Source organism: Hippocampus guttulatus, chromosome 10 (genome assembly GCF_054856545.1).
Source record: "Hippocampus guttulatus isolate MCC_2025c chromosome 10, RoL_Hgut_1.0, whole genome shotgun sequence".
NCBI lineage: Eukaryota > Metazoa > Chordata > Actinopteri > Syngnathiformes > Syngnathidae > Hippocampus > Hippocampus guttulatus.
The window spans coordinates 156,510-171,477 of NC_141270.1; the positions used below are offsets into that span (position 1 = coordinate 156,510).

Genomic DNA, 14,968 nt, shown 5'->3' on the forward strand with positions numbered 1-14,968 from the left:
GTGCTTGAAAGCTCGCGTGTATCTGACGCCCCCTAGTGCCTTTTTGCTGCTTTCGCGTGTTTCGGCATAAAAAGTTGCCATTGGTTCTCCGTGACGTCAAGGGAAATACCTTATTTTCATCATCAAACGATCACTTCTGATTTTGCCATTTCTAATTTCATGTTCAAATTTTGCAAACGGTTAGTCTTTTCAATAAAACAATCTTAAATGTACATCTGAAAGGTTTCTTTTATTTTTAGAATCGATCAACTAACCGCGTTTTTGACGTCTCTGAAAAATCAACTGGGCGAGTTTGTAAAAAATGACGTAAACACTGGATGAGAAACGGCAGCGGGGTCGTACGAACCGAGTGGCACTTGGCAGGTCAAAGCGACTTGGTTTGGGCAGACAAATTCGCATTCAATCTCGTTCGAATGGAGATGAACATTTCAAAGGGGGGTAAAAAGGAGAAAAATCGCAGAGCAAGGTTATGATATGAAAACAAATCATTTGAAAAGTCATGACGGTAAAGCTGTGATATGGTGCGGATTCCGTTTTATTTTGACATTTGAGGACAAATATGAAACGTCCATTTTACAAGAACACGCTTCACGTTATGAGTCGGACCGGTCATTATTTTAAAAAACTGGAAAAGATTCGCTTTCTACCGTACAGCTATTTTATAGATGTTGTAAGGTGTAAATAATGCCTTTTGTTCAGTTCATATTTGGAAAGGAAAAAAGTTTTGCTTACTGCGGGAGGGGGAAGTCCATTGAAAATGTTTTTAATTAACATTGAAAATTTAAATCACATTTTCCAGCAAAAAATAAAATCCTTCCAGTACATGAAAAGTCCATCTTTTTTACTATACAGTGAAACTCCTCTACAACGAACTCCTCCACATGGGCGAAAATACCGTGTGTGACAAAAATTTCATGCATGAAAGCCATTCCAACTTTTCTGCTCCCCCGACAACAAAAGGTCCCCCTGTTCCGTTATACGAAATCTTTTTCTCTGCTCTCGCCTCACAACGAGATTGACTACATTTCTTTCCCTTTTTTTCCGTCTACGCTGGCTATCTGAAGTGTCAAATAAGTGTATGCACATACTTTTGGAATAAAAAAAGGACACGTATATGTTTTTGCGTGTGTTCGTGTTTACGTCCGAGATCAAATTTGCTACAGTGAAAAGCCCCCCGTTGTGAAAAACGTCTCGCCGCAAACATGATTTCGTTGTAGAGGAGTTTCACCGTAGAGCTAAAATGTTTAGTTTACATCTTTCGTGTCATGTTCCAATTCTTTTAATTGGGTTATAAGCTTCTCAAAAAGTATTAATAGGGGGTAACACCTAATTTGGTGACAAAATGTTTAAAAAAAAAAGTAAAACTTTGAAAAGGTTTCATGATAAAACTAGTCTTCCAAAATTAAAACCTTCCCCGTCACTGTACAAGTTTCTTAGAAAATAGCATCTTACAAGGATTATACAGAATCGTGAAAAACATTTTGGAATACAAGCCAGTCTCAAAGACTAAAATATGTTCCATTTTTACACTGCAGTTGTCAAGCTAGCTTTTTGTAATACGGTACTACAAGAATCTTCTGAGAAAATAGCTCGAGTGCATGAACACATTTGTGATCAAATGAAACATTTTTCCCCCGGCCCGCACACTAAATTTAGCACAAACGAGTCCTTTCACCACTTCATAAGTCTCTTCTGTCAAAGTACTGAGAATTAGCACGCACGCTAAAACAGGGAGAAGCATCTGCTTTGCCCAAATTGTATATAAATATAAAAAATTTATGTACACAATCAGATCATAATTGAAGAATTACTGCTTGTTTTTTTCCACACAACATAGCTGTCATTTTATGGGAATGCATGTTGCTTGTAATATGACATCTCAGAATATGACCAATTCATTCCCATAACAGCTGACTACTTCATTCTCCTGCAATTGAACTTTTTATTTTACTGTCAGGCTGACAAATATTTTGATTCTCTTGGGTGTGGCCTTAATTCATATCTTTGGACAAGTTCTGGTGCAAACAAATCGAAAACCCGAAGATAGGGGAAAGCTGACCTCATCTGAAAAGAGCCTCGTTCATAAAAACGTGTCAACTAAGTTCTAAAAGAAGCCCTTCCCACACCAAATGCGCAGTCAGTCGCCAGTCCCAATTAGAAAAAAATGTCGTCGATGGTTGCCGACTGCATGCCGGGAACCGACCCGTCAGCTCAATGGTGTCAGTCTTTTTTTTTTTTTTAAAAAAGCTTATGCGGTTGCCACGGTGGGGCTCTCTCTCTCTCTCTCTCCGCAGAGGCGCGCACCCAAGATTAGAGCGCGCGGTAGTACGCGTGCTCCGTTTTCAGTCCGTGGTGGTGGCGGCGGCGGCCATTTTAGATGATGGCGCGGAAGGCAAAGGAGATGGCGGCCCCCAGCGCCAGGCCCAGGGACAGGAAGAAGGCCATGACGGCCCCCGCCGTCTCCGCCTCGTGCCGCGACACTTTCCTGCACACAATAGCCACTTCAGATTCGCGTCATTATAGAAGGACACCAAAACATTGGTCGACACTGTGCTTCGAAATGCGTGCAGCTCAAAATGTGCGGTCGTTGTGCTTTGCACTGGTTTTCTCCCTAGCACATCAGGTTTTCATATTCATCGTGATATCACGAGATGCGGCATCGTGATCGATGAAGTCCTATTGATCAATTAGGGGGTCGTGTTCGACAGCGGGTGGACTTTTTTTTTTTTCCTGAAACCTCAGCAATAAATTATAGCGCGTGGTTAAATCCGAACACGCATTTACAGGTCAACCCCCCCCCCCTCCGAAAAAAAATCTCTAAACGTTGATGTGCTAAAGTGATGGAGAATAGACGCGCACACAATGCTATCATGTTGAAAAGTGACCTCGAACGCGTGTGTTTATACAGCTCGTGCACAATGGAGCACAGAGAATCGGGGGCCAATTTGAGGTGAATGGAGCCAAGGCGCTCGTTAACTGATAATACAGGAAGAAAGTTTCAACTTCTGGCGGCCAGGACACGCTCCGGCGTGATAAGATGTCCTTGAGCAAAGTTACAGATGTCTCCGTTTATGAAAAGGCTACTCGTTAAAATGGCAAAGTAGCTGGTGATGATGGATGTTGGTGCTTGGGAAGTGTCTTGGCCTCCAAGTGTCCACTGGGGGGGTGTATGGGGGGCGGGGGGGGGGGGGGGGGGGGACCGGGCAGAGGGGTGAGGTATGTAAATGAAGTGTTTTTCTGCTACGTGACTTGCAATTCGCATAAACTGTCAATAATCAGCAAGAGCTGCGAGGCTTCAGGTTTCGGTTTGAGAAGCAAGCAGGAGTTAGCGCGGCTTCAAACAATCGTGCCTCCTGCCTGCCAGTCAAAGACAAGCTCTTCCTGGCTCCAGTCTCTGTTCAACTGTCCGAGTGAGGTGAGCATCTCCAACATCACTCAAGTCAAGTAGGTCAAAATTTGTCTTGAGGCGAGACCTTGTGTTTTGTTTTGTTTTGTTTTTTGATTCATCAGCATCAAAAATACCTCGAGGGACAGACGGATAACCGTCTTCTCTTAAAATTTGCTATTGATCAGTGTACCGGTAATTCTGGTAAGAAGGCAAAATGAAAACAGATTAACCAACAGTGAACCGTGGCCATTTTTTTTTTCCCACGGCCACAGCCGCCGACGTGTCCGCCGCCCCCTTGTAAATCGGCGGCGTTTTACTCACTTGGGTCCGAAGCACATGCAGAGGCTGGCCAGGTAGCCGTTGGAGAAGGCGAAGACGATCATGAAGACGACGTACCAGGCGTCGTGCGAGAAGAGCACGGGCAGGTGGCGGCGGGGCTGCACGTTACACAGCATGAAGAGCGGCACAAACGCCAGCCGCGCGGCCGCCAGGGCGGGGAGCCAACGGCTGTCCTTGCCGGGCTAACGCATCCAAAAAAAAGAAAAGACGCACGCCAATTCATGAATACGTTTTCAACGCAATTCAATTCTTCGATAAACGGCGATGAACTACCAATCAACAGGCCGCCGCCCCCCCCCCCCCCGCGCAACAAAAATCTCTATATTCTTATTCGAATTGTTTGATGCGAACCGAATACTGACCCACATGCAGACGGCTGTCAGACTGCGGCCAGCCCAGTCCATCCCGTTGAAGAGGAGGAAACACGACACGGGGATGAAATACGTATCTGAAAAGACATCTTCCGTTTACGCACAAGGACCCGCTCTCGAGGACACAAAATGGCGACCGGATCGGATCACAGTATTTCGGTTCTCGATCGCTCGTTTTCAGAGTCGAGGCTTTGTTTTGGGTGACGCTTGAACTCATCGGACGCCAAGAATGACTTAAAACAACGCTTCGGAATCAAAGCGTTCGGTGCCGAGGTCGAGTTCTACAATACGATACAATACATGCAGATTTATATAGCGCTTTCACAACAGCGGCAGCTGTAACAAAGCGCTTCACAAAACAGTTAACATAAAGTAAAATAATAAACACAACGCATAACATAAAACACGGACAGTCGTGCAGTCCTAAGCACTTCTCCCTCACACGCTTTGTTGTTTGAAGCAGTTTGAGATGAAAGAGGAGAGAATCAAAGTGTCCTTTCACCAGTGGATCAGAGACGTCATGCTCAAAATGCGCACGCGTCGGCTGCAAGCTAAGTTTCAAAGTCAACAAGAAGCTGTAGCATCCATTGACGAAAAAAGAGATTGGTTCACTTCTCCCGCCCCGTGGAAATCCATTTCAATTCCAAGCGGCGACTCACGGTTCCAAATACGCATCCTCTCTCCTCATCCTCAACTTCAGCAGCCATCCATCCAGCCGCTGTGCAACAGCGCCGACATCGCCACTGAACAAAACGGGGTTGTGAAAAATGCTGCCCATTACAGGCGCAAAAAACACAAGCGCCCCAGGTCTGTCCGGCACCGACGGTCAATGGCGGCGACATTCCTCCAAATCAACATCTGTGCCGGTACAGGCGTGCTGCCGAGAAGGCGCGACCACCAAGCACGGATACTTCTCCTTTGACCAATGTCGTGGCCAAAAAGCGCTGAAAACAGTCCATATCAGGTCCACACCATGAAACAACAAACAACGTGTGACAAAACAAAAGACAAAAAGAACAAAAAAGAACAAAAAAGCAAGGCTCTTGAAGAGCACTTGCTGAAGGCTGCCTGCCTACTCGGGCGCCATCTTGGAAAAAGTTATGTCATTCGATGATTTTTTTTTTTTTTTTTTTGCATCGGCCCGACATCGGGCGATGCGCTGGCCCTGAAACTGGCGAGCACCTTAAGGAGTGAGTGGCAATGAGCCAAGCCGCCAGCAGAGGGAGGCGGCGTAACATGCATCACATGACTTCAAAGCGGAACGTGATGTCGAGTTGCAGGATCTTCTTTTTGGAAGATGAACACTCTTCACACTTATGTAAGAGATCCAGAACGTAGGCGAGAAGACGGGCGGGCTCAGCAATTTACGATCGCATAGCCGTCAACCTCGGCCCTTATAAATGATTCCGATCCCCCTTACAAAGCAACCAAAACCCGTACAAGGGCTTACCGCGCACATCACGCTTGATCGATCCGACCGTACGCAGCGATGAAAAAACAATTACGATCGAGGAATGACTTTCTGACCCGTCGTCGGCTACCGGCGGGTCAGACCATCTGGATTTGAGCCAAAATGGTCTTTGTGAGATCGCTTCACAATTGCTTTTGTTCCCCCCCCCCCCCCGTATAAAAGTTGTAATACGCCGTCCACGATTTGAAATGCTAAAAAAGGTACAAGTTGACGGCAGATCTGGACTCACCCCAACTCCCCCAGTCGGGGAACGTGGACTTGACCTCCACGGTGACGGCCGGAAACGTCCCGATGGTGACGGTGAAGATGAAGCACACGGACAGAGCCGTCACCCAGATCTTCAGCCGCAACAAAAGACATTTAGCGATTGAAGGCTCTCTCGCTCAACCCCCCCCCCCCCCCCCCCCCCCCGTCCATGCCTGGGGTGGAAATTGACAAAGCGGCCGTTTTTGCTGCAATCCAAGTGGGCTGGAGTTTGTTTGCTTTTCAAGCACAATGCTTTTTATTTCCTTCCGTTTGAGTTATTTTGTTCAGTACGGTAACCTCGGACGGGGGCATTTCTGTAAAACGATGCCATTTCTTTGTTTTTTTTACCTTGCGGAATATTTGGAGCACAGACACGCCCGCTGCGCCGCGGTCTTCCGTCGGAGCGGCCACGGGAATCCTCTCGGCATTTTCTGCGGCACACGCCGACGCCTCGCTCGCATGAATACGCGCGGCACGGGCGGGCAAGTGAACGGTCGGGCGGGCGCGTACCTTGTTTGAGAAGGTCCATCCTGTTTTCGTCGCCGCCGGCCGACCTGGATGCGTTGCTCTCCACGTAGTAACGGAAAAACTCCTGAGGGTGACCACAACAGCGGCAGCTAGAACGGCGCATTCCGGGGAGCTGGGGGGGGGGGGGGGGGCGGAGAGCGCTTACCATCCTGGGCAGAATGAGGTAGGAGACGATGGCGATGAGAATAACGAAGCAGGCCGCGATGAAGTAGCCGAAGGCGCTGTCCCGCAGGGCCGAGCCGGCTGCAAAAAGACGACAATCGGTCACCGTCCGCCGGCCTGAGCGGGCGGGGCGGGGGAGGTGGCGGCGACCGGCCCTTCTTTCTCGGCTCAAAACCCCGCAGGTGATTTTGTTTGACCTTCAAACTCGCCGCCAATCGGCGAGCGGCCTCGGTGCCGTTTGGTGCGCCCGCTTTTGTGCGCTCCGATGCGGTTTGTGGCGTTCGGTGGCTCGGCTGCGGCGTCTGCTCTTGAGCGGCCTTTCGAGTTGTGCGGCGTGTTTGGGCGCGCAACTCTTTTGGGCTCGCGAAGGATTCCGTACCCGGGACTCGGAATCGGGCTTCGAAATGATCAATGATGGTTTTGAGCCATGCGTTTCGGTGCGGACACAAAAACGGGCCGGTCGACTTCTTCCGCCCCCCCCCGGCCCTCGTTTGGCGGCGCGTCGTACAGGCCAGGGCGCAGATCATGGAGAAGGCGGCAAAGGTCCCGGCGAGGCCCTGGCCGCTCATGATGGGCGTGGTGTAGGAGGCGGGCAGGATCCCCGCCAGTCCGAACAGGCTGCCCTGCAGAACCGCCCCGAACGCTGCGGAGGACACATCAACAGAGAGAGCGTCCGCGTTGGGGGTCATCAAACGCGGCGGAGCCCGCGCCGGATGAGAAGCGGACCTCGCACGCGGAGAGGAACCGCTGTCGCGCCGGCACCAAGAGAATTCGCGCCGACGCACGCGGCGCGGCGGTCGTTTCCCGACCCGCAGGCGGCCGCTTCGATCCCCGGCCGTCGCGACCGCCTCGACGCGTCGTCGAGGAAGATGCCGAAGCGCCGGTCCAATGAGGTTGGTCAAGCGTTCCCGTGGTAGAAAAGCGCCAGACCGTCGGCCATTTCCATGCCTCGATGCTAAACGTCATCCCGGCAGGAAATTGTTGACATCAAAGCCCGAAGGCCACGGCTTCCTCCTCGTCAAAATCAAACATGGCGGAGCTGCGGCTTCACCCCCCCCCCCGCCCCCCCTCTCACAAACAAACACGCGGCGTGAGATCGCACACCATGCAAGGAAGCCAGTGATGCTGAGCTGGTCGTTTTCACAGGGCCTCGGAACACGTGGAAAGCGCCCCCCCCCCCGTGCGACGTGGATAAATAAAGAGAGAAAACACTCTCACGGGTCACTATTTTTAGGGAAGTTTGAGAGTTTCACTTCCCGCGCCGCAGTCAAGTCGGATCTCGGCTGAGAGCTGATGCGATGCTCACGCGTTAGCCTTTGGGGGGCTAACATCCGGCGAAACCAGCAGCTTGCCATTTGGCAAATGGAGAGAAACAAGCCCAAGTGCCGAGGCGCGGCCATACGGCATCTCATCGTGTCGAGTAAGAACGCAGGAGACGAAAGCGCGAGCGAGCGAGCGTCGACGAGGTCATCGGGCCGCCGTTTCCGGTTGTCCGCGTGGCGGCCGCTCACAGTTGATGAAGATGATCTTGATCATGGTGAGGGTGAAGAAGGGCAGCGGGGCCACCTCCACCTTCACCAGCAACGCGGTCAGCAGGAACACCGCCAGGATGACCGCCAGGCTGCCCGTGATGCGCAGCTTCTGAGGGATCCTGCGCCGCAACCGCCCCCCCCCCAAAAGAGTGACAAATGTCAACATTTCAACGGCCCGGCTACGCGATAGCGCGGAAGAGGAGTCGCTGTGAACACAAACAACATTCAGGGGGGAAACAAGTCCAGAGCTCCGAAATGAAAGCAAACATTCCGTACACACACGCATCGCGTCACCTTACGTGGCGGTGGGGGCAAAAGGGCGCCTTTGACCAGAACAGTCCTCCCACTATTATGGGGGGGGGGCTGTGAATAGAACACATCTCTCTCTCTCTCTCTCAATACACACACATAATTGTCACGACTAAAAGTGTATGTTATGGCTGAAGCCCGAGGTGTCCAAAACCACATCCTTGTTTGCGTGTGTCAACTACCATCGACGCGCCTCGCTAAAAGCTGCAAGAAGGTTTTCCATTTTGCAAAAGGCCCGTCGCGACAGATTGCTTTTTCAATTTCTACTCTTTTTAGGGATTGATTGACGAGGAAATGCCGACGGCAAGCGCGAAAGCGAACGCGCGCGGAAAGCCGCGCCGGTTACCTCTGGTGGATGAGGGAGTTGAGGCAGGTAAAGGCCAGCAAGGGCACCATGGCGCACAAGGTCATCACGTTGTTGAACTTGGACTCCAGGACGTTGCGGGCGTCGCCGCCGTCCGGCGTGCCGTCGGCCGTCCGGTTGACGGAGCGCTCGCTCGGCGGATCCTTCAGCCTGCTGGTGAAGTACTGGCGAGACGCAGATACCGCAAGTATGAACGTTTCCGCCGTTCTTGCGGAGGGGAGCCGGCCATTTCCTTACGGCCCTCCTCGGGCGCGGCTTCTTTTATGTCTCCGCGAGGCGGACTAAAGACCCGACGCCACGTCGTCGTTTCTGCTATCGCATCGCGATACGAATCGATTCGGGCTCGCGAGAGGTTCGGATTCGGTCAAGAAGCAAAGGAAAAATACAGACTCGCGTTTCTATCGGGATCCGATGTCAACGAGGGGCGGGCCGTCCCGCCTCTCATGTCCAAATCGGAGACGAAGGAAGGTTATCGCAATTTGATCTTGGCACGACGAGTCCGGGAGTGAGATGAGAGTTCCTTCCTCGGGGGGATGCGACGGGCTCCCGAGGTGGGGGTCTTGAAAAGGCCATTTTCGTCTCCGGGAGCGAATGAGTTCATCACTCCGAACGTCACACTCCGCCCTTTGCTTTAAGCGTTTCAACAGATGTTCGGCTGGGAGACCGGTACCAGTAGCACGCATGAATTGCTCAACAAACGGACGGTGGAGTAAACCGAGGTTTCCTGGAACGCTTTATCCGTTATCGTGCTCAAAACATTCCGCGATCTGGCCCGCCAATTAGAGCGGAGGCGAGTTCCCTCGCGCCAACTATGAGCATGGAGGATCTCGAAGCGTCCCGTGGCTGCTTTGAAAAGTTGGTTGCGTGACATCAGCTGTATTACAAAGTACCACGAGTCAGCCATTCAAATGCCCCCCCCCCCGCCCCCGACCCCACGCGCATGTGACTTTTGGCATACCATGGTGGCGGTCATGAAGAAGTTCCACGGCAGGAGGGTTCCCAAGCCCAGGATGAAGAATATGAGCCACACTGCATTGTACCTGACAAACACAGACGCCATCCAGGACATAGTCGGTGTCGTCGGCCTTCAAGGGAGCCTACGTTGCTATTTTCTAAAAATTTCATTTATTCTACAAATATATTGCTAATGCTTTCTTTTAGATTACACTTACTGTATATTGAACCGTGTACAGTTCTTTTCTGAAACATTTATTTTGTGCAATGAAACACTTTAGCCCCCCCCCCTCCCCCTCCCCCCATTTTGCTGCTGTCGACTGCAAATTTCCCCAGTGTGGGCGGGACAAATAAAGGTCATCTTATCTCACATTTCCATTTCAAAGACCTTTTCAAGTCCACGTCGGCCACACGTAGGACCCATCGTCACATGAACCCGACGTCGCCGCTTCAAAATCAAATCGTGGCGGCATTTAACCCCCCCCCCCCCCGCCACGTAAATCCACAAAATAGAAATGACCCCAAACAGAAATAAAGTTTGTCTCATTTGTAAAAATGGAATTGCCAAAGCGTGGAAAAGGCGGCGCGGTTGAAAGAATCGCGTCTCTCGGCTTACTTGTCTCTGGGGGAGTTGGCGGCGGTCATGGCGGTCGTTTGCGGTCTCCGACGCACGCGCGCAAAGCGCCCGACGACTTGGCGGTTTCGATCAAGGCGGCGCAGCGGCTCTGAAAAACAAAGATAAGGGTCAACGGGCGGCGCCAAACGTCCCAAACACTTTGGCCGCTGATGATAAAGAGATGTGAATGTGAACAACTCACTGGGCAAAGTTCAAAGTTCACACGGACAGAATCAACACAACTGGACTGGCTGGATCCAAGAAATGCCGGCACGTGGCAAACTTACGCGATTACTGCAGTTGATGAGCGCGCATGCAGAACCGCGTCAAAAGTCCTCATGTGGAGTCGGGGGGGGGGGGGGGGGGGGGGGGGGAGCGCAAAGCAAGAGGTCTCCTAAAGTGCGCACCGTAGCGCAAAGTGGCGGTGACGCTTTGTCCTCAAAATGTAGAGCCGCCACTGCCTCTCTCACTCTCTCTCTCTTTTGGGGGACACACCCTTCTCTCTTTGACCTCCCTCCTCCGCTAAATCCTCCCGACTCCTTCAGACGTGCCCAGCAAGATTCGAGCGGTCGTCAGATCGGAGCTCGTTTCCTCACCGCCTCCCTCTTCAATCGGTCCCTCCGCGAAGCGGCGCATTTTCGCGCCGATGTGCCGCCTGACGGTGGCAGCCTCGCCACGTAGCGTGCGACGCGGCGTCGGGGAGCGCTCGAAATTTGAATTCCACCAATCGACGCGCGTACGTGCCCTGCTCTCGTCCACTTCGATCGCTCAACATATTCAACGCAATCACCCCATTTTGGATTTATTGACATCAAACGTCGGCTCCTCCGAGCAAAAAAACACCATCGCCTCGGCAAAATCTAAAATGGCACAGAAACGCGCACGACAAATTTTGCCAGCGACCGGTCGTAGTTTCCGCACCTTGAGCAAAGTTCTAGTTTTGTCCGACTCCATCGTGGCAGGCGGTCGCGGGGAGCCGAACACATTCAAACGGGAGTCGGCTTCTGAGTGGGCCAAGCGCGCAAAGGCTTCGCAGACGAAACCAAATCATCAAGTTTGTTTGACTTGACTTTTGGGGGGGGGGGGGGGGGGGGGGGTCGGTGATATCTTCTCGCATTTCTGGGAAAGCCATTCAAAACTGGAAATTCTTATTGCGCCGCACCCGGGATGTGTCATGATTCTGTTTGCGACCAACAGGTGGCACTGTAGGGCTGCCCCCTGTTGGTCGTTAAGTAATTGGTTCTATGAAAGGACTCCCGCCCCAACACTCATTGTTGCCGTCACGTTTCTGTCATTGATGGTTTTGAGTTTCAGTCATGGTTTTTGTTTGCTACTTTGGATTCGTTTCGTTCTGTTTTTGGATTTAGTTTTCTCTCCGTTTGAACACAATTGGTCAAGTACGCCCCGCTCCTCCCTCTTGCCTGCTTTTTGGGGCGCACCGCCACCTTGCCACGTACGTGACGGGATGAAGCGGCCGCTCCCATTTTGGCCGACTCATTTGGGGGGAAAATTTCTAATGCCGTTACTTGGCGTGTACATGGAAATTGTCGCAACCCCCCCCCCCCCCCCCCGCACCCCCAATAAATCAGATAAAGGCAACAGCATAGATCCCAATCGGCCACTTGGATGTGCGGCGCAAATCCAAACGCGGAGCACAACTGCGTCTTTGGCCGAGCCGCCGCAGTCACGCTCTCATCAGCTGTTGCTCTTGGGGGGGGAAACGAAGCCACCGTTCGGACTCGTCGTCCCCGCGTCGGTCGGCTGCGGCGCGCTCGACACAAATAGCGCGCGGGCACGTGCGGCCGACCGGGAAAGCGCCGGCGTTGCTCTTTATGCGACTCGTAATAGGACACCTTTGCGCAATCTCTCGTCACGAACCGGCTCAAGATAAAAACCGACGAGATTCCCATTTGATGAGGCGCTTCCCGCGCTCGACGTTTGAGTAATCGTTTTGCAACTTTTCGAGTTTAGGTCAACCCGCATTACTTTCCCTTGTGAGAAAAAAACCCCAGAGAGAAATGGTATCAAGCCACGCACGCACGCGGTTGCCCGCAGGAAACGTAATCTGTCACCGAATCGTCCCCGTGGTGCTTTTTTTGTTTCGGGTGCGACATGAAAAATGCAAGTTATCAGCCACGATCCTTCATAGCCCGACCCTCCATTTGAACTCGCGACTGCTTTCTGACCTCCGCCCAAAGTCGAGATCCCAAACTGAAAGGAAGACGCGCGCGCGCGCGCCATCAAGTGTAAGGCGGGTCTACACGTTCTCGCACCGGACGTACACATATGCAAACGTGTCACTTCACAGCTTGGGCGTGACGTGAGAAGACACCGAGATAAGGCAGGCAGAAGACATTGAAATATGACCAGAATCGTTGGCACTTTGTCCGCTCTGTGAATGGCCATTTTTTTTCTCCGCTTTGATGTCATGGTAGTCATACATGTGATGTGGCCTTTTGAAATTCAGTCATTTCGGCAGAGGTTACGAGAGCGCAGTTATTGCCACAAAAATGAGAACTCATGTGCCTGATGGGAATCAACAAAATGGCAAGCGAGCGAGCCATCAAACTGCCATTTTGGGGGCCCGCGTAGCCCACTTTCGACACGGTCGGTGTCAGCGGAGTCCAAATGTGTCCCTTTTAGAGACACCCCAATGTTAAGACGTTTGATTAGTTGAGGAAAAATGATCAAGGTGCTTGGTAATCGGGGAAATGGCAACCGATGCCGGACATCGAGAGCCATTTTGGGGCAATTTGTGCACTTTGGCTGTCATCGGAGTGCCGCTGCGACACCTGTCCGCATGTGCCACTATCAAGTGACAAAATGGGCCCATTCGCTCAACAACATTCGACCCGCCGTCATCATCATGGCGCCACTTACGACCGCGCGGCGCTATCACACGCACACCACGAGGCAACTAGCAACTAGCCAAGAGCGTGAAGCGCACACACACACACACACACACACACGGCGCTAAATTAAATTCGCCGCAAACAAAGGCGGCGTGTCGGCTCGAGTGTCGCCCAAACGCCGCTCGGGCGCTCGGCACCCTCGTCGTCCTCTCTCCCCTCGTCGGTATCCTTTCGCAAACGCTGCACCCGCGCGACAAGTCCGCGCTGTCAACCTGAATGCAACCGTGCCAAATTCACGCGTCAAGAAATCAACGACTGCGCTCATTTGTGTGTAAAACGACGAGCGTATCCGGGGAGAACACGTTTGGACTTGCGAAAACACTCGAGACTCGTAGCGAGCGACACACCGGGCGATAACGGCGCGTTTCGTGGGGCGAACGGAGAGTTTTCCTACCTTGTCGGGCTCTCTCGTGCTGTACCCGCGCGCGAGTGTATGTGTGTGCGCGCGTGTCTTCGCGATGCCTTCAATGACTCATTGGAAAAAGAAGTCGCGTCCAGACAAGACGTCACCGCCTCGACAAAAGGCCGTCCCCAGAACCGACAATTTACGAGCACGTGCTTTATGAAACTTGAATTCCACATTCTACCGTCTCGAATTACACCAATTACATTTAAATGAGTACGTGTTCAAAGATGAAGAGCACCGAGTTGATAAATTCGGAAAGTCCCATTGTCCCCCCCCACCCCCCCAAAAATCCATCATCAGAAGGAGCTGGAAGAATATAAAATGTCAAACTTTGCGATATGTTTTGTATTCCCGTTCTTATTATTCGTGATTATTATTATTGTCATTTGATCAATGGGAACGGTAATGGGGAACTAATTTGGCAAAGGGCCCATATGAAAAACCGGAACGCTCGCGGAGCCCAACGTGCTAACGTTCTGGTTCGCGCGTTGACCTCACAGCGCAGAGGTCGTGGGTTCGATCCCGGCTCCGACCTCCCTTTTGCACGTTCTCCCCGGGCGCGCGCGGGTTTTTTCTCCGGGCGCTCCGGTTTGCCGCCGCATTCCAAAAACACGCACGGCGGGCTGATTGAACACTCCAAATTGTCCCGCGGCGCGAGCGTGAGCGCGGACGGTCGTCGGTCTCCGCGCGCCCTGCGATTGGCTGGCAACCGGTTCGGGCTTTGCCCCGCCTACCGGATGTCTCGTTCCAATACATTCCTATGCGTTGAAATAATATAAGAAATGGCATCCTTCCAATCTAAAAATGATCATTTGGTGCACCGACCGCTAACTCATATTAGTCATTCCTTGTCAGCACACCCGCATTTCTAGATAAGCGGAAAGTCTCATAAATATTTTTGACGCCGTTGCGTAATGACGCAGGGAGGACTTCTACAAACAAAATCAAAAGGATACCTAAAGAAGTATCAAGAGATTTCGGTCTCTTTATAAACACGTTGGCTAAATGTATAAAGACGTCGCGGACAAGACGGCTCTCGTTTGTAGAAAAATAGATATTCGGACAGAAAAAGAAAAGAAACATACAGATTAGCGAAGAGCGCGTCCGCCCGACCTCGAGCGTCGCGTCGTCTTTCCTAACTTGGCCGTCGCCTCGGCTAGTTGATCGGTCGAAGCCAAAAGACGCGCGTTCGGCAGAGAGCGGCGGACTCTCGAGCGGCGAGGCGCGCTTCGCTCGAGCGGCGTCGCCGCAAGTACCTGGCATTGGATGTTTGGAATCGGGGGAAAAACTCAACCCAAACGGCAAGAACAAACGTCCACGGCATTGAATGAGTTCAGGTTTGTTTTCCTGAGTTTCTGTGACCGGCGACA

General features: G+C 51.9%; 1 protein-coding gene across 1 annotated transcript; it reads right to left on the bottom strand.

Moving 5' to 3' along the window:
* Positions 1-747: 747 nt before the first annotated feature.
* Positions 748-13,716, bottom strand: LOC147198730 (equilibrative nucleoside transporter 1-like). The gene is made up of 13 exons (XM_086121949.1): positions 13,587-13,716; positions 10,281-10,389; positions 9,669-9,750; positions 8,693-8,874; positions 8,017-8,156; positions 7,014-7,148; positions 6,489-6,586; positions 6,326-6,407; positions 6,164-6,246; positions 5,799-5,907; positions 4,090-4,175; positions 3,710-3,909; positions 748-2,485 (listed from the first exon to the last, which is right to left on the bottom strand). The coding sequence occupies exons 2-13, from the start codon at positions 10,307-10,309 to the stop codon at positions 2,374-2,376; spliced, it is 1,338 nt and encodes a 445-aa protein (XP_085978075.1). The 5' UTR covers positions 10,310-10,389; positions 13,587-13,716; the 3' UTR covers positions 748-2,373.
* Positions 13,717-14,968: the final 1,252 nt, after the last annotated feature.

Coding starts and splice junctions, on each gene's coding strand:
- LOC147198730 (XM_086121949.1), bottom strand. CDS start 10,309: ATGACCGCCGCCAACTCCCCCAGAGACAA. Junction 7,149..8,016: donor CAAGATCATCTTCATCAACT/GTGAGCGGCCGC, acceptor TGTCCTCCGCAG/CGTTCGGGGCGGTTCTGCAG. Junction 6,587..7,013: donor CATGATCTGCGCCCTGGCCT/GTACGACGCGCC, acceptor GTCTTTTTGCAG/CCGGCTCGGCCCTGCGGGAC.